Below are 20,109 nucleotides of genomic sequence, written 5' to 3'. Positions count from 1 at the left end.
ATAGCTTTCATTGATTACGAGAAAGCGTTTGATGCAGTCGAAACCTCAGCAGTCATGGAGGCATTACGGAATCAGGGTGTAGATGAGCCCTATGTAAAAATACTGGAAGATACCTATTGCGGCTCCACAGCCACCGTAGTCCTCCATAAAGCAAGCAACAAAATCCCAATAAAGAAAGGCGTCAGACAGGGAGATACGATATCTCCAATGCTATTCACAGCGTGTTTACAGGAGGTATTCAGAGACTTGGATTGGGAAGAATTGGGGATAAAAGTTAATGGAGAATACCTTAGTAACTTGCGATTCGCTGATGATGTTGCCTTGCTTAGTAACTCAGGGGACCAATTGCAATGCATGCTCACTGACCTGGAGAGGCAAAGCAGAAGGGTGGGTCTGAAAATTATACTGCAGAAAACTAAAGTAATGCTTAACAGTTTCGGGAGAGAACAGCAATTTACGATAGGCAGCGAGGCACTGGAAGTCGTAAGGGAATACATCTACTTAGGGCAGGTAGTGACGGCGGATCCGGATCATGAGACAGAAATAATCAGAAGAATAAGAATGGGCTGGGGTGCCTTTGGCAGGCATTCCCAAATCATGAACAGCAGGTTGCCATTATCCCTCAAGAGAAAAGTATATAATAGCTGTGTCTTACCAGTACTCACCTATGGGGCAGAAACCTGGAGGCTTACGAAAAGGGTTCTACTCAAATTGAGGACGACACTACGAGCTATGGAAAGAAGAATGATAGGTGTAACGTTAAGGGATAAGAAAAGAGCAGATTGGGTGAGGGAACAAACGCGAGTTAATGACATCTTAGTTGAAACCAAGAAAAAGAAATGGGCATGGGCAGGACATGTAATGAGGAGGGAAGATAACCGATGGTCATTAAGGGTTACGGACTGGATCCCAAGGGAAGGGAAGCGTAGCAGGGGGCGGCAGAAAGTTAGGTGGGCGGATGAGATTAAGAAGTTTGCAGGCACGGCATGGCCACAATTAGTACATGACCGGGGTTGTTGGAGAAGCATGGGAGAGGCCTTTGCCCTGCAGTCGGCGCAACCAGGCTGATGATGATGATGATGATGATTATGATGATGATGATGATGATGATGATGATGAAATAATATTTGATCAGTCAAAGGTGATTTGTAGCTCTCATTCATTGCCTATGAGGCCCAAATTAAAAAAAAATTCGAAGCTCAGTAGAAAAACAGGTATCGCAGTTCTGTAAACTGCATCTGTTAGAACGTATCAAGCGGACAAATGTTAGGAGTTGACGACTTATCTGAACATCCTGACCACGTTTACGATAATTTGCTAAAGTCCTACCCGCAAAATAGCAGTGTATTTCAAAGCAGCGAGTAATATATATATATATATTATATATATATATATATATATATAATTTATTTCTTCGCTTCGGCAACATTTTTTCAGGAAAGCGTACCTAGATACGCGGGAACGGATAAATTGTGTTGCTTGGTATACACTTGCCGAATTCAATTCGAAGTGTTGCATTTAAAAGAATAAAAATAAAAGCTAAGCCCTAATAAGTGTGGGGAACAGATATTGGAATACGCCAGGCGTTCCTTCTGTAAAATATTGTTGAAGATCGCAAAAATTTAAGAAAATTGAGGCATTGATATTGCAAGTCTGTAATGCATCGTTAAAAAAGTACATGACGATGTCGTAAACTCCGCCCATTGATGTGCATATAAATATCGTCCGGCTTTTCTGGATGGTTAAAGAGAGAAAGAGAGAGAGAGACAGAGGAAAGGGGAAAGGCAGGGAGGTTAACCAGAGAAAAAGATCCGGTTTGCTACCCCACGCTGGGGAGAGGGGGGAGGGGGAGGTAAAGCGGTAACAAAGTAGAGATAAGGAAAGAAAGGAGCATAGACACACAATCACAATCGGTCACTGTCACAGCATACTGTCATCGCACAGCACAGTAACACTTACAGCACTATCAAGATCTGTTCAGGCTACAGCAGCTTGTCCAATTCTGTCGCCCTCAAAAGCCGCAACAGTGCCCTCATCGCCCTCTGCTGCGATGGCTTGTGATGGCGGCATCTTAAATTAAGTTCCTCTGTGAGAGGTCTTCGGTAAAAGCGCGCTATCTGGATGGTTAAAATTTGGAAGATGTGGCGCCACTGTGCATGGGTTAAACAGGTGGTTGTAAATCTTGATTTATATTTATTGCAATTGGTTCTCCTGTTGCGTATTCGGAGCATATCTTCTGTTTCACGTTTATTTGAGCAGTGAAAATGGAACTCATCCCGAGCTAAAGGTATTTCTTAACTCATTTGCTGCAAAGAGCAGCTTACACTGCTTTCTTTTTAAAAAGACTGCACAGTCTTCTGGATCGGGTCATAACTTTGGCTAGATAGACGGATAGCCGAAAAACAAAACTGGGGTGGCTAGATTAACAATGCTGTTTGCCTTAATTACCTAGTCTTCGCTTTACATTCGGTTGGAAGCGAGGTTACCGCAATGCACAAGACTCAGTGATCACGACGCAAGGGATGGTAACAGGACAGCAAATGAGAGAAAGCACTGGCACCGTATGCCATTAGTCACTGACCTTCAATAGCAGCTGTTGCAGCAGCTGTCTTTCTTTGTCCATCTGCCGGGACCACCGCCTTCCCTAGTTATCTCCATTTACCCCCGTCGGTTGTCAGCTGGTTCCGCATTGCTATGCATATGCAAGTTTCCCAATCTAATCTCACCACCTAGTAATCTGCCGTCTTACGGACTGCGCTTTCCTTTCCTTGGCACAAGTGCCATTACTCGGTCAGACTCCTAATTACCGGATCCGCGTAATTACGCGACCAGCCTAACTAACTCTGCTTCCTGCTCCCAGCATTTGTCTACCAAGGTCGTCAGTCGTTGCTGCCGCTCGCTGTGTCGTAAATGCGTTGCCAGCGTATTAACGACCTTGCAGGCGATACGCCACCTCACAGGTCGTTTGCGGCTCGGCCTAAGGTACGAGGCGTGCACAGGTGGTAAGCATCCTTATGCAGTGGGTTGCAGTTCCGGGCTCAGCTGCTGAATTACGGGAGGGACTACAGACTTTCGGTTTCGCTCGGTACATGATACGTTACAGAGAGACACGTGGCACGTTAGGCCCTGTGCGCATGCCGATCGTATGCCGCAAAATCGGCCGCCGCCGAGCAGACGATGCGACGCGGTCGAACATATTGAGTCGCGTACTTGTTTATCGAGTGACCACGTTTCACCGTCTAGCAAATGTTATCGCTCAGCGCAGGACACGCCTGCATGTATCGGAAGTTTCTGGAATGTTATCGATAGTTCTATCCGCTGTCTATTTGTCACGTAACCTTGTGTAATCCGATTGCATGTATGCGCAATGCGAATGGTGTAGAACTTTCTGGAATAGACGCGTGCATCAGCGATTACCCTGAAACATTCGATGGCGCATGCATGATAGTCGACGCGCTTGATTTACTGACCAGATTTCAGACCATCGGCGACTGTGTTCGCCGCTGTCGTGGTGCTTTGACTGTAGCCTGTTTTTTGAGAGCACAGTTTCAACCAATAAAACATCAGTTTCGCCATTCAGTTTTGCTGCTTTCTTCACCGTCACTACCATGTCACAATATATCGTGGTTCACACTGACTTCCCATTGGCAGAGTCTTGCAGATTCCAGAGTGCTACAAACGACTCATGAGATGGAGTACAATAGGGAACTAATATTAATTTTAGCGGCAGCATACATGGTGCATAATATAAACAACAGAAAAAATAGCTCTGTGCACTTTGTCCTTGCAACTAAAAAAATGGACAGAGACCTGCGTTTTCACCTTCATACTGGAGGTAAAAGAAAGGCCTGTTCAGACTAGACTATCCGCAACCAGCGCCTGCTGCCTTATGCAGTCCACGCCGACTTATTCCTGTCTTTTAACATTACATTTCTTCAAATATTCACTTAATAAAGTGATTCATGGGATGGGGAGATAATAGCCCTGAAGCTGCGCTTAGAGAAAGCAGGTAATGAGCTCGCAGTCATCTAGGAGGCATTTCAACAAGATTTTACTTTTCTTCTGTTGGTTCGTGTAATTTGTTCATTCTGAATAATTACCAGCCGAGTGGAACTTGTAACCCCGAGGTGGATACAATAGCATAAAGCTGAATGCCTTTTTTCTATACGAGTCCGAGAGAATTCATCTCCTTGTGGCTAATTACGAGAAAACTATTCGGGTACTTGGGAAACCGCTCGATGTTTCTCAATTAACAATAAGCTCTGAAAGCTTAATTGCGTTTCCCGTCAATAGGCACAGTAGGGAATGAAAATAATAACGGTTACTTATGTATCCTTACGCTACTTGAAAGCGAAAGCATCAGGACTAGTCTAAGTTATCATCTTAAATTAAAGCTCCACCTTAATCCCCCTTGCTCTTATTTGTACGTCCTTAATGAACCTCACTGCACCTTATTCCACTTTAATCGGCTTAAATCCACCTTAATCCACCTAAATTATTCGGATGTGTGCTACGACCCTAGATCTCATTTCATCAGGGCTCAAATAAAGTTCTTGTCATGTCATATCATGAGGGCCACGACACTCCTCCGATGACGTGGCTGCTCACCGTGGGGTTTCGCAGTGCGAGCAATGGCGCGAGCCCCAGCAGGTCAAGCGCCGGGGAGGTAGCGCAATCACTTGGTCCCGTGGGTTTCGGTGCCATCGAATGTTAAAACGCGGGCAGGATCTTTGTGTCACAGCAAACGAATCTTCCGTTTCGTGGGGCGTATAATAATGCTTTCGAATTAATAACGATTACGAATGGGCCATGCGCAGATAACAAAACCACTTGTCCTAATCGAAGATGTAGCTGGTGTTGCCCGCGTCCCCTCCAATCATTATTTTTTGCAAATACGCCGACAGACGGAAAAGGCAGCGGCAACTAGTAACTACTATAGTTACTCCTGTAGTTACTAGTTGCCACTGCAACTAGTAACTACTATAGGCTACCGAGTATATCAGCTAACCGCTTAGAAAGCCCACTTTTCACCTGCACTACAGGTCCAGTTGGCGACTGGGCTTTTCAACCTTCAAAACTTGCACGCAGCACACTATTTTGCTGGTGAAGCAATTCTTTCGCAACGTATATCCTTTAGCATGCAATTTTTGGTGGCCTGTACTCAAACAGCAAGAAACTTTAAATTTCATTCTGGAAATGCTACACGATGAAAATCTAATAACCGAAAAGAAGCTCCCTTCTGCGAAACGGATCTCTGGTGAAGAGACACCGGCTTCTGCATTCATTCTCTGGCCTTCGTTACCGTGACATGGCGTCGCAATCTTCGAAGTCGCCTCATGCGTGCGGCTATATCCTGTCAATAGAATCCCAGCTCTGCAATCGTTCTGCCAGAGTCCATGAGATATGCGGGTTAGTAAAACGGATTCCTGTGATCATCCTGCTTGTGACTTCATACGTAGTAAAACACGTTGTGCGGCTAGTTGCTGCATAGCTTTCAAAAGATGAAGCACCAACAGTGACCGTACACTAAGAAGAGAAAAAGACAGCACAAGGCGCTACTTGCAACTGTTTATTGCAGTCAAAGGCGGCTTATTGTATAGCCATGGGGAGAGGAGGAAGAAAAAGAGGGAGCATTGATTATGTGAATGCGCACGATTATAAAGATTATACTTCAGAACACTTAAGATGTATAAGAAGGGAATCATGATTAGTCAAAATCTGACTTCACAAGTCCTTGTGAACTTTCTATGCGAAAGCGGCCCATTGAGCTAAAAAGCCGGTGTCTGTGGCAGCGAACCAGCACCTAAATTCCCATTGGCTGCGGCGCCAAGCCACATGCGCGCCTCGACCGAGCAGAGCGGGCGAAATGAAACACCTGCTACGGCGCTAACGCCCAAGGTTTTACGTGATGTGAGAGGTCATCTCCGCGACTACACGTCAACCTCTCTTTGGGAAGCCTGTGTTGTCCGCGCGAGCTCTCGCCTGCGTTCCAACTTCGACTGGGTAAGCGCTATAAAGCGCTTACCGAGTCGAAGACGATTTGGCGTGTGGAGGTGGAATCGGTCTCGACAGCTGTCGTGTTTATGTTTCGTTGTATCTCTTGTAAATATTGTAACTACATTTTTATATGTGAGTTCTGCAACGTAACAAGATAGATAGATACAGACAGACAGACAGACAGACAGACAGACAGACAGACAGACAGACAGACAGACAGACAGACAGACAGACAGACAGACAGACAGACAGACAGACAGACAGACAGACAGACAGACAGACAGACAGACAGACAGACAGACAGGATAGATAGACAGATAGACAGATAGATAGATAGATAGATAGATAGATAGATAGATAGATAGATAGATAGATAGATAGATAGATAGATAGATAGATAGATAGATAGATAGATAGATAGATAGATAGATTACAACTGACGGTGGCCTACCTCGTACCACTGTCAGTTGCACTTTGCGTCTGGAAGAGGCAGGACGCGTGCCGAGTGAGCTCCCGAACAACACTTTGCAATGCGTTGAGCGATATTTCCAACATGGATCCTGGACCTCAAAGAGGTGTGACGTAATGCGAACACATTTTCTCTCGCATTTACCGCTAAATCGCCAATGAATTTTTTAATGCCGCAGTTTTACAGCGAAAGCTGTATATGACTAACCTTCCGCAGTTTTTTTCGGCGTCCGGCAACGGAAACGGACTTAGCGATTTCTGATAAACCCATATACAGTGGGTTTCATTGTTTGCTTTGCGTGTGATCACGTACTGGTTCAGTGCGGCGGCGCAGATGTCAAGATGTGGAACTGATTAGAACGCTCTCCGCGAAAGATAGCGTGACGTCAAGGTTATCGCAGTATATAAGCGGGAGAGGTATCGGCGATAAAAACAGCGGCGTTATCGATGGGGCGAACACGTATAGTTCGTACACCCGAAGAACAACATGCGCACGAGGAGCGGCGGAGGGAGCAGCAACGACAATGTAAACGGCGCCGGCGCGAAACAAACACCGACGAAGAACGTTCTCGCGGTAATGAACGAACAAATGAGAACCAACTCCACTCGATGAAGATGGAATGGCAGCGAAAACACTTTGCTTTTCGTTTGAAAGCTTTAACTGTAGTCAGATTTAGCTGCCATTCCATCTTCACAAAGTGGTACGGTCTTCATTTCTTTTTTAAGTTCCTGTTCCCTTTTCTTAACCGAGAGTTGACGCCGTGTTCTAACGTGAAAGTGTGCACACGGTTCCCACCATTTCTATCTACGAATCGTGCTGTTTCCCTATCCTCCAAAAGCGAATCCGTAAAGATAAAAAAGTTTATAACGTGTATGGGAGCCAACGATAAATGTTACTTCATTCATTGCTAGCGTCGACGGCGCGCTAACGACACGAGTTTCGCTTCTTGTATTTAAATTGTACTCTTCTATTTTTGTCACCCCCCGTCTTCCGGATTTACTGCGATCTTCAAATCACCTAGATATGAATATATATTTCTTTCTATTCTTCACATCTTTCAATCAAGGAAGATTTTTTTTTCTCCAGGAGAGTTCCGTCGGTGCGGATTTTTCCGTAGTCTATCGCACAGTACCTTACCACTCCCCCACGCCTCCCCCCCCCTCCCCTACCTTCCGTTTTCTATAAACTTCATTTCCTGCCGTCAGACGTCTTACGTGCCTATAGCTTCGAACGTGACTGGAAGGCTTCATCAATTTACCGTCACGGGCGCATAACCTGTTCATCTCGTTTATTCTTTTACGTTTTTTGGGTACTTCACCTGCGCACTCGGGCGCCTCGGCACCTAGAAGGAGACTTTCGTCGCAGTGACACTTCGGGCGGAAGGAGGCCCCGGGGTTATGATTTCCCAAGGAGACCGTTCGACTCACGGTAATAACCCCCGCGTTAATTCCTTTTTCATTATTCTTATTTGTACTTGTTTCCACGCTCGTTAACCATCTCGGCAAGAAATATAGCGACCGGTGGAAATTATGTTTCTCTCGCGAAAGCAGTTGTGTGCTGTAGGGAAGTGCGGTGGAATCAAGTTCGTGTTGTCGCCATTTCGGTAGCGCGAGCGAAAATGATGTCCCAAACTTTGCTATGTGCTTAGGAGTGCGGCTTCGCGGTAAGGGTGGAGATGTGGGTTTGTCGTTTGATCACCGTCTAATATTGATCGTCTTCGCAGCACAAACAAGAACGAAAGAACAAACGAATAACACACACGCTCTCACTCACTCACTCACTCACTCACTCACTCACTCACTCACTCACTCACTCACTCACTCACTCACTCACTCACTCACTCACTCACTCACTCACTCACTCACTCACTCACTCACTCACTCACTCACTCACTCACTCACTCACTCACTCACTCACTCACTCACTCACTCACACACACATAGGTCAGTGAGTGAGTTGCGTCATCTCCTCTCACTTACATAGAGGTGAGTGAGAAGAGGTGACGTAACTTGCTCGGCTCGGTCTACTGTGGCATCTCTCGCGACAGTTAACCCGTACTATAGGTGTGCAGATGACGTAACTTGCTCGGTCTAGTGTGGCATTTCTCGCGACAGTTAAACCGTACTATAACGGTGCCTATATAGCAGCCCAAACTAGAATTTCATCTTTCCTCCTCAAAGAAAACAAATTTCATTTAAATCGGTCCAGCATTTGTTTAGTAAGAGCCTTTCTGCGTTTTATGTGCATCTGAATGGGGAAATCTGAGCCGGTCGCGAGTTAAAAGTTTCTCTTAACCAACTCCGATTTGCCTATTCAAATGCGCCTGTAAAATGCAGAAGAAAGCTTTGATAAGAAAACTGTTGCATGTGAGAGTGGAAATGAAATTCTAGGAAGGAAGCAGAATTTTAATCGGGACGGCACATTCGGGACCGAACAAAAGAAACAAAGAAAGAAAAGAAGAAAAAGAAACTGATTTCAATTCGGTAAAAGGCAAACGCTGTGGTATAAAGTAAGTTTAACGACACATTCAGAATGTTATCTATAATTAAATCAGGCGCAAGGCGAGAAATATTACAAAATTGCAAATGCGCATAAATAACAAGAACAGAGAAGTAAAAAGCATTGATAGGAATCCCGAAAATTGTAAGCATGGTATTCTGATGTGAAGGTTGAGGGACACATTTAAATTTGCATGAGTGAAAATAGCAGCAAAAAAAAGGGGGGGGGGGACACGTTGTACAATTCCAAGAAACGCATAGAAATACGACAACACCCGTGTACTTAGATTTAGGTGCACGTTAATGAACCCCAGGCCGTCCAAATTTCCGGAGTCCCCCACTACGGCGTGCCTCATAATCAGAAAGTGGCTTTGGCACGTAAAACCCCATAATTTAATTTTGTTTAGAACAGGTGTTATTCACCGAGAATACGCTCCAGAAGTTCCCTTTGAATATTAGCCACTTCAATGCAAGTGACAGCATTTTCTGGTAACGCTTCTCACTCGTTGGTGAACTGCACTAAAGGTGAACGGAACCGTCCGTGTAAACATTGATTCGGTTAGCGTATGAACAATGCGAAAGTTCCAATGTGATCTGCTTGAGAGCCACGGTGGCCAGGCTAGCTTTCTTCGCTATTCCTGGAACAGCAAGGTACACGGAAGGCTTTTTCAGGCACCACAGAGGGGATGGCGTTCTCGTTGCGGGTGGGTGCCTCAATTACAAAGAGTGCCGGTTAGCCGCAACTGATCTGGAGAACGCTGCCTTGCGTCTTTTCTCAGGCAAGCGAGCGAGATGGCGGTCAGGGACTCCGGATATACGGCGAACATGCGCCCGGAGTGCGTCGATAGCTAAATAAGTCATTATTGGGTGGTCTCTCGCGGTGGCAACTGTTGCTACGGTTGAAGCACTTCGAGATAGCCCCAGACATGTAGCACAAAGGAGGAGCAAGACAAAGCACAAGGAAGCAAGAGCAGGGGAAGGTCTCGGCAAAAGGGCACAAGTTCCATTTACACGTTCGATAGGGGAACTTCAGCGTGCTGAGGGGCATGGGCAAAATGTGCCAATACGAGAACGATACATGCTGAGATCAGTGCCCGTGACGCGAGTTACATAGTCACTTCATATGCAAAATGAAGGGAAGTTTATGCAACCCGCTCACAGTGTGAGGACGTCAGTACCGCACATGCAGCTGCTTTTGTAATGTTTCTTTCCAACTTGCGTCGGTATAACATGAAAACGCTGGACGCAATGTATTTAAGTCACCAGTGCGAACGTCCAACAGAAAACACGTTTAAAAAAAGGAATCATTACTTTACAGGCAATTAAACTACGGCAACGGCGATTGCCGGCACCACGGCTAACAAAAATTCATGGTGACAAACTGAACATGCTTAATTTTGCGCTCTTCTCGTTCACGAAAACGAAAAGGTATACTTGAACCACTTCGGCACTCTGCATTGATATTACGTAGCCGGCAGCTCCGACGTAAAAGGCACAGCTACAGCCGTGGGCCGAACGTAGCCTGCGTAAATTTTTTTTCCGGGGGGGGGGGGGGGGATTACACCCTTGTTTTAGTGAAACGTGCAGTGTGGATGTGGCTCAGGCAAGTGTCCCCTGTTCGTGCGCATTTCCTTGCGCTTGTTGTACACGCGTGGCCTGTTGGCTACAAGAAGATGGTCGAAAAAGAAAAGAAAAGAACTTGGTCAGGGGCGGCATTCCCGGGTGATCACTCTCGAAGATCGTTTCAGGTTCGCTAGATCTCGTGAGACTTAGTACAGGACATGTCGAAGTTTATATACGGTCGGCGGCGCTCTCCGCACTGCGACAGCCGACACGGACACGGTCGACTACAGTACGCACTTGTCGGCCGAATATGCGTGGACCAGTCCGGTGCCGAGTAACGCGCAATCTCGGGAAAGTGAAAGCATCTCCTAAAGTTATCGGCCTGAGAATACCGCCCCGGCAACTTTGCATGCTTGTGACATTTCGACAGCTGTACGCGTTATACGGGGAACCTTGCATACTATCAGGCTCTCTTTCTCTCTCTCTCTCTCTCTCTCTCTCTCTCTCATTTATCAAAGTGACGTTCCTCTACCGGCCTCGCATACCGCGCAAAGTGGCCACACTTTTTCCACATCAGCCCTCGCCGTGAGCCAGACCCGAAACTTTGCATAAGCGCTCCACAGGCACGGTTTGAGGTGTGTCTTTAGACTTGAAGTTCACTGCGAAACGTTCCGGTACAGAAGGAGCTTTCGGGTACGCCGTGTAAAATTCCAAAGCCAAAACACATTTCCCATTTACCGACGACGTCGCTTCGAATGCACGTTATCGCGTAGGACTAGGTATTTCTGTAGCAATCGATACGAAAAGAGAGAAAAACAAAAGGATATTTTTAGAAAAGCTGCCTCGTTGCACAGCAACTCGCTGATCGGCTTCGTCGGGTCTCTCGGAGTCATTTGAAATCATTAGGGCGCGAACGCCGAGTATCGCGAGCATATACCACGTCATGCGTGCGCGACGTCGCGATGAGTAAAAATACCCGCGGTGACTCGGACATTTTCGTTCACGTTGTCGCGTTTTGTCGTTTATCATTTTTTTCTTCGTTCTTTTGTTAGTTTCTCGATACGTCATGCATGCAGGAAGCAAGGGCGTGCCGGCAGCATTGCAGGTTTGTCGTGACTAGACCATTCATTTGCCGACAAGAAAATAAAAATAAAAAAATAAAAGACGTACCCCACACGTATGTGCTCGCAACGACAACTTTTACCTTGTTAGCATTGACGACGTTTCGAGGTTGTTCTGCATTTGTGTGTTCGTGTTTTCATGATAAAGAAGAGAAGTGGCTCCCGTGGGGGGTCCGATGAAGGCCACGCGGCTTTCGATGCGAGCGAGTACGACAGCCTTACACGGAGCATTCATTTCACTGCTTGCGATACCACGTACCAGACGACTGCTCATAAACAGACGACGTAGATAGCCGATGGCTGCCGGTGCTATGCGTTTGCCACGTCGGGAAAGCTGTATTTTGTTGACAAGACATGTTTATGGAACAACGGAGGATGCGCAAAGTTCGAAATTTATCCAACGCCTTCGTAAAGACGTGCTATAACCTCCAATGTTCAGTCGGGAGCAAAAGTGACGGACCCCTGCAAGTGCATCGAAAAAGAGTTACTGTTCAGGCTCCCTTTAGGGAGCCTATACATTCACTGTAGGTCGAAATAAAGCCCCTTGATAATTTGAAAGTAGCGACACTCTCCTCCTCGTGGCGCTTTCCTCCTCGATTCTCCTCGCCCGCCGGGTGCACACGGCACGCTTTTTCCTCCTGGGCTCCCGCGGACGGGCCGCAGCATTCTATGGAGCTGTGTAATTTTGGGCCAGTAGCGCACCCCAGTGGTATTGAGAAAGTTGATAAATGCTGACAACAGCTTTGATAATGCTGGAGGAAACGTTTATGAGGAGGTTGGTATTTTCTTAAAACCGTTTGAACGGGGTCTACTGGCGTAAAAGGAGCTTTGAGGCGAATTTTATGCGCCAGACAATGATCTGCCACATGATGAGGTACTTTACTTAGTGCGTCTGATCTACTATTGCTTGTGACAATTAAACCCTTTTTTGTGTCCGGATTCACGCAGGTTCCTCTTCAGCATGCGTAACATTTTTGTAAATGTGTTCAACTCAGCCGAGCTATATGGCAACGAGATCGGGAAGGACATGACGTATTACGTGTATATAATAGCCGAGACGAAAAGCTCCAGCAAAGGAAAATACGATGCTCAAATGCGTTCGCTCCAAATAGGTTGAACTTACCGAGCGTAAAAAAAAAAGGTGTTCAGCTCAGACACTTATGACTGCTTACGTGTGGAAATGCGTAGGCGTTATACCGTTTGCAGCTCGATCGGAACGTCATGAAGGCGCTCATTTTAAACACTCATGACGTGGCGCCACCTCTTCCCCATTGGCTGCGCTGTCACGTGCCCAATGACGCACGCACTAGACACACCTTAAGTCAGCCAGAACCGTGGACCCGTTGTATATAGCGTCGACAAGGCGTGCTCGTCTTGCACCCCTGCAGGCCCGGACTCGATTCCCACCTAGACTGAAATGTCCAAAAGCTTTTTATGCGAAGCATATTACTAGAGCTCAACCCAGCTCCTCAGGCGCGGCGGTGTCGCCTTCAATACTACGTGACACCATGACGTCACGACAGAGGAGAAATGGGGCTCCAACTCGCGCTGTCGCTCGCGGCGTCGCCCCCGCATCGGACACGGTGAGCGTCGAGCAACGCAGCGTTCGGCGCGACAACGATTTATTCATGAAGTGAAACGCCGCAGACACCGACACCGACGACACCGGCTTTTCTGCGACACGAGCTCCTTAACGCTGTCGCGTTAAAATAAAGGCTAGTATGCTTCGCATCCTGGGCGTAACCTTAGCTAAGCCACAGCCATTTTTTTTTATCAATCATTTTACTTAGTTCACAGGAATGTCCCTGAAGAATCTGACATCAACGCGAGCATTCTTTAACGTGCTTTTGCTCTTTGCGCCGTCGGCCATTTTTGGGGCCACATTTTGATAACGCCAACCCCGACGGACTTTCGCGTAATGGGGCATATAATGACGTTGGACTTAAATGATTTTTCGAATATCTTCTATCCGTTTAACCTATATGGAATGCGATTGCGAGTGTACAAGTCATCAAGCGCTAACATTGCGTCGACGCTGCGCCACTGACGTCTAAGCCGGTTCTACTAACGCATGGAACTACCGCGCTTACGCGATTTTAGACGTCGTTGGCAGCGAAGCGCGCGATGACACGGCCTTCTTCAGAATGACTCGCCTTTTTTTATCGCAGAGCGCGCGGTCTTCGTCTACCAGCGCTTTCGTGTTATTACACTTGTACGAGGACTCACCCGCGCGAAATTCGCTCGTTCGCTGGTCCTCGCTCTCCAAGCGACGCGTCTGTATAACTGCCCATTATACGAAGCTCGACTCCCTCCCCCCCCCCCCCCCCCCTTCCCCCTCCGCGCGCTGATTACGAATTCCAGAGGAGATGCGGTGAAGCAGCGCGATCAAGCACTCCGCTGACGGAGCGGCGCATTGTTCACGTGCCTCCGCGCGCGAGAATTCCTTACCCGTGTTAGCTGCTGCCCTTTACGGCGCTCGGAATATTCCCGGTAATAAGGGCGGACGATTACGAACTGCCATTATTACTCTGTTTATGATTTAGGACTGAGGACCTCAGTGCTGCTGGCTGCCGACTGCTTCGCCGTCTGTACTGCTGGATGTTAACTGCTGTCATAGTTAGTAATAGTAAGGAATATACGCAGAACTGCTTACTATTACCGTCGTCTCGCCTATCTGCACAGGGATGCCTATTTGTCCGTATGACTGCTTCTCTATCTGTACTGCTGGATGTTAACTGCTGTCATGGTTAGTAATAGTAAGGAGTATACGCCCAACTACTTACTATTACCGTCGTCTCGCCAGCTGTATAAACTATCTGCAAAGGAATGCCTATTTGTGCATATGTCGGAAGCACTGCTTCGTTGGCAGAGGCGATGAGTTTAAATTTCCACGGTCGTTGGTTAGAGGAATCATCCGGCGGTACTATAAACGTTACGAGAGACGAAGCGATATCGTCAGACCCAACGGTCATGACAACCAACGCCAATTTCAGTTTCTTGAATGACACCAACAAGCACCGAAAATTTCGTTTAAAGAGGGCTCAGAAAACAGAGTGGGACGCAACGCGTGACTCATCAACATGCAGTGTGTGCTCGATGACAGATGTGTCGTCAAATAAAGTACAAAAAAGAAGAAGGTCACGCTTTAAATAGCGAGCTTAAATGATCTAACGCTTCTTCAGGTAGGCGTAAGTGCAAGAGAAAAAAAAAAACCCTGCTCGAAGCGTGAAACGTTGAGTCATTCAACGAAACTTATCACGTCACAGGCCTCTTTCTGAGCGGCGATTTAAACGTCGTGGTTAGCATTTAGTATGACGCCATGGCTACACTGCCAGTCGCCGCAGTAGTTGTTCGATTAACGTTAAATGGCGCCTTGAAGTGTCGGATAACAAGAACACGCAATCATTCATGCTCCTATATAAACGTCTTCCTGCTTCATAGGGTTTTCCGAATACAACGAACTCTACGCGTATAGCTCACAGATGGCTATGTCGACGAATCGATAAAGCCTTTCGGGTTATCTGAACCCGCAACTGTGCTGATGCCGTTTGGCCAAGTCTGACGATGCACGAGAACGCTACTTCCCTCGCGCCAGGTGTCGGTGCAACTCGCGGAGTGATAGCTAATCAGCATGACATATCTCCCCCGGCGCTGTGATGAATTGCACTCGGTGGTTCATTGCTATACGAGGTCGATGATCGCCTACTGGTATGCCCCACTCCTGATCCGTGATATCGGTATGCGCACCTCCCGAAGGAGGAGATGAGGCATATTTGCTTTAGGAATCCGTTACTACCGCGTGATCGGCCCATCAGCTAACCGAATGATCCTTACGACTCGCAGCACTGCATAAACGCGGAATCATCGCTGTAAGATAAGCGGAATAATGAAGAGAATGAAGTCGAATAAGAAAGATCCATCTCGTATTCGCAACTGTGGCGCGTAGTCTACGCACAAAACACATGCAATCTGCATAAAACACAAGGTTTCTGGAGAAAAAAGGTGAATGGAAAGCTAGAGTGAACGTAGAAATCTATAGTCCTCATTTGTGCAAGAGTAAATGCATCACTGCATATGTGACTGGTACTTATGTTGTATATTCCATCATTTTCCTCAATTGCGCGTCGTACAAAATGAATTACATTCGGGAGTAATACGTGCCGAAGCAACGATGTGACTATATGAGGCGCGCTTTGCTTCTCGTACTTTTGCTCCACGTATATGTTTATGTACCGATAGTACCAAGTATGCTGTCACGAACACCATAATCAATCAATCAATCAATCAATCAATCAATCAATCAATCAATCAATCAATCAATCAATCAATCAATCAATCAATCAATCAATCAATCAATCAATCAATCAATCAATCAATCAAATCACTTTATTTTCACAAAATGTAACAGCGAAAAATGGTGGCCAAAAGAAAGCTGCAACATCACAACCTGACTAGGCCTAGGCATCCGATAAGTAAGACAAGGTACACCACTGTTGTAACCTTTAACGAGATATAGAGAGCGGGAAAATAAACACTACATTCGAATGTGTTTGCATACAACAGCTGTTAAGAAAGAATACATATCTGCCAGGGACACGACGACTGCGACACAATTCATATTGCCTGCAGATTGCGCGCTTGGCTGCATATGTGCTGTACAAAAGTTGCATACAACATAACGAAGTTTAACAGTACCGCAAGTGTAACAGAACACTAAAGTAAGTTGAAAGATTATTTTGATGTTCAAAAATGCAGCCTACTTATGCTTTCTCTTTCTTTCTTTTTTTTTTTTTTTTGCAAGGAACGAAATGTTTCACATTGCTCACAGGGTCAAACCCATTTGTGTTAATTGCTCGTCGGTGCATGTGTCTGCGTGTGTGTTTGCTCATTTTCTTCTGTCAACCCTTCATCTAAATGTATCTAAAAAATCCGGCGAGGGAAGTTTCTACCAATTGGTGTATGATCAAATCAATGGGTCGATCAATAAATCAGATTTTCACAGGTTTGCTACCCTAAGACGGTCAGAAGGACCTTAGGAGAGAAGATAAAAAAAAAGAGGGGAGAAGGGTATACACTTCTAAACAACACTACACGAGCTTCCTTAGCATCTTTGTTCTTTCTTCGTTCTCTGACTACGCCCAAAACTGCGAGTTAGGTCCACCAGAGGTTGTCGTACGCTGCGCGAATGCATCATAAGCTTTCCGAAAGCGCTACTTTAAGCAATACGTAAATCGTGCGATGTTTTCGACAGGCTCCTTGCGTCTTCGTGCTCTGCGCCCGTCGCAACCAGAGCGCAGTCCATCAAACTCAGACACTAAAACCTCTCGCTGCGTCGGGAAGCCTGACGATGCCGAGTTCAACGTACGCGCGCGTGACGTACCGTGGAGTGAGCGCACACACGTGCAGACACACGGACCTAAGGACCAAATATTAAAGAAGGAGGCGTGCCAGAGGCTGAAAGCAAGATTGTATAGCTGTTTCCAAATGTGTCGGGCGACGGCAGGAAAGCCTGCAAGCGCACAGTATACAACGTCCACGGTTTCTTTTGCTTCGCGATCTGTCGTACAGCTTCGTTGAGACGGAAGCCTATTGCGTGCTGTCCGCGAAGACACGGCCAAAACGTTCGTGTTCGTTAATTGGCTTTAGGCTTTCGCACGCAACAGGGGGTTCAACAAAAGAAGCAAGCGGACAAGCTGTGGTTGGATATTGGAAAAGGTTAGTACGTTCGCGGCATGATTGCGACATTCGGCAAGCTCTCCACGACGATACGTGTAAACCATTCGTGCTCGTTAGTGGCCTTATCAATTTTTTCGCTCTGAACGGGCCGTTTAAGACGGTGGTTAGAAGGGAAGAAATTATCTTCTTGCATCTCTCTTCCTCGACACATCATTTTAACAAAAGAACAGTTTCAAGAGAGAGAGAGAGAGAGAGGAAGGCAAAGGAAAGACAGGGAAGTTAACAAGAGATAATCTCCGGTTGGCTACCCTGTACTGGGGGAGGGGCAAGGGGATGCGATAGGTGAGAGAGAGAAGGATTAAAAAGAAAGGAAAAAAAGCTAAACACACACATGGCCGTAGACACGAACTGTTTCTGTGGGCACTGCTGTCACGCAACCCGCAAAGGCGTTCCTAGTCTTACACATTGTTACCGTACAATCCTACGTCACACAGTGTACAGTCACAATTTGTCAGAAAGTCCCGTGTCTTTCAACTATCGCAGCAACGCCTTCATAGCGAATCGCGCTGATGTTCGCGTAGGCCAGTTTGGAGATGGCCGGTAGGCTGTACCGCAGGAATTACATAAAAAGGACTCTGCACAGTCGGGCGCTAGCATTTGTCGTGTTTTCAGCCGGCGTAGGAACGATGGTCATAGCTCATGAATGCGCCTAAAAAACCCCTGCTGCCTTGTAATGTCTTTGTGGCATTGTTAATTTGATCATATTCAACGAAATGTCGAGTCACATGTCCAACAGTTCGCAAACATTATGTGCGTATATATAAACAAAACCGATTGCCTTGTGATGTTTAGAAAACTATAACAACCAAAATTTTAGGTGAGATTAATAAAGCGTGGTAAGTAACCTGACAAGAATTCATGAAGTCATAAAAGCCCAAAGATTAGACAAATCCACCTATGTACAGCTCCGCATCGTTCCAATGGCACCTGCAGGATCACAGAGCCGGATTTTCTCATAAGTACTTTTGTTTGCAATTTCCTTTTTTCCTTCCCCCTCTCTCTCCCTGTGATCTTTTTTTTTCCCTTTTCCCATACCCCCGGTATAGGGTAGCCAACCGGACGTTATTCTGGTTAACCTCCCTGCCTTCTACTTTTCTCCTTCCTCCTTTGTTTGTGGGAGGCGATATAGTGCCACGTTTCCATATCCGCTCTGGTAAAATCATCACCTCGTGCTAATGGTACATCGTGCGATACGAAATCCCTGCGTTATCAGTATCATGAATCAGGACAATTTCCTCCGCCGGCGTTAATCGCGCACAGTCTCCGAACATAGCGCACGTCAAAACTTTGCACGTATAACCCAGCCGCCTGTCATCATCGCCATTCGCGGGCGACGTTATTAATATGCAAAGCCCGAACGAAGCTCACAAGGAAGGAAGGGGGGGGGGCATCGCATTAGAGTTTGACGCCTCCGTGTGCACGTGTTTACGCGCGAAGCAGGTACGTAAGCCGGGCGCCCCATTTCGGGCTCCTAATAATGCCTCCCGCGCCGACAACAACCCGGGCGCGCGCGGGGGGTATTTGCAGGAACGGGTTTTCCTCATCAGAGTCCCCCCTTAGGAAAGGAATTATCGTTCCCGCAAATGGCACCGCGGGTCCACACCACGGAGAGAAGGAGCGGGGAGTGAGAAACGAAGGGAGAGGCAAACGAAATGAGAGTGAGAGAGATGGGAGAGAGGGGGTAGATGGAAGAAGGAGCGGGGAGTGAGAAACTGAGGGAAAGAGAAACGAAATGAGAGGGGGAAAGAGAGGGGGAGAGAAGAAGGATTGATTTATTGCTAACCGAGTAATCCATAACTCGCGCCGAGGAACGAGGTAATGTATGTACTTCCCCGTTTGGACGCGAGCGAGCTTTGATGGGCAAGTAGATTGAAATAACATCGTCCGGCAGGTGGCGCTAACTTGGGGGTGGGGGGGGAGGGGTAGTGCATACGGGCCCCCGTGATGAGAGCGTGTGTACGTGAAGGCAGAGCGCCCGAAGGAGAGCGGCCCCCCGCGGCGCGGTATTTCAATTAAAGCCGCGTGATTGCGTGTTAAGCCTCGGTGCTGCTGTAGTTCGAGCGTCGCCCATGGCGTCCCCCTCTCGCGTCAGCGCGTCGACCACGACTCCCAGCGCGACGCTCGCACCGCGCGTCCTCAGAGAAAACAACGCGCGCTCGTTTGTTTGCTTGCGAGCGAACGGAGGCGGTGCGGCCCGGTGGACGCTTAACAAATAGCGGTCGCGAAATTGCGTTTCGGCGCGTTCCCAGTCATAGCGGCGGCATAATGGGGAACGAACGCCAGCGCACGAGTAGGCCAAAAAAGCGACATGGTCATAATTACCGATATACACCGCAGTATAACGTTCTACGGTACGTTTCTAAGGAAACACCGCATTCACTAGAGGTGATTTTGTCCCGTTTTGAAGGAACGGACTCGTGGCTGAGTGGTAGCGTCTCCGTCTCCCTCCGGGGAGCCTGGTTCGATTCTCGCCAGCCCATCTTGAAAGGTGTTTTTATTTATGAAGTGCCTTCTGGGATTTATCGCTCACGGCCAACGCCGCTGACGCCGACACCGACGCCGACGACATCGGCTTCTCTGCGACACGGGCTCCTTAACGCTGTCGCGTTAAAACGAAAAGCGCACGCGAACGTGGAGAAGAACAAGCCGTTCCCGAAGTCCGCCCAACGAGGTCAGAAGCGAACTGCGAAAATTCTCTGCGCGAAGATCTTCTGCAGCGTAGCTA

The 20,109-nt window shown here is 47.2% G+C and overlaps 1 protein-coding gene across 2 annotated transcripts in view; it reads right to left on the bottom strand.

Moving 5' to 3' along the window:
* LOC139056178 (uncharacterized) overlaps positions 1-20,109 on the bottom strand; it is a 254,910-nt gene that overhangs the window by 207,489 nt on the left and 27,312 nt on the right. The window contains exon 1 of one of the 2 annotated variants that reach the window (XM_070534168.1): positions 2,582-2,670. The exons of the other annotated variant lie outside the window; for it this stretch is intronic. Coding sequence (XP_070390269.1) covers positions 2,582-2,623 — 42 coding nt within the window. The 5' untranslated portion in view covers positions 2,624-2,670. Of the gene's footprint in view, positions 1-2,581; positions 2,671-20,109 lie in introns of those variants that run through there. 2 annotated transcript variants of the gene reach the window in all.

The sequence above is a fragment of the Dermacentor albipictus genome, chromosome 2 (assembly GCF_038994185.2).
Source record: "Dermacentor albipictus isolate Rhodes 1998 colony chromosome 2, USDA_Dalb.pri_finalv2, whole genome shotgun sequence".
Classification (NCBI taxonomy): Eukaryota; Metazoa; Arthropoda; class Arachnida; order Ixodida; family Ixodidae; genus Dermacentor; species Dermacentor albipictus.
The sequence above is the reverse complement of the archived record's forward strand: the minus strand, read 5'-3'. Positions and strand labels throughout refer to the sequence as shown.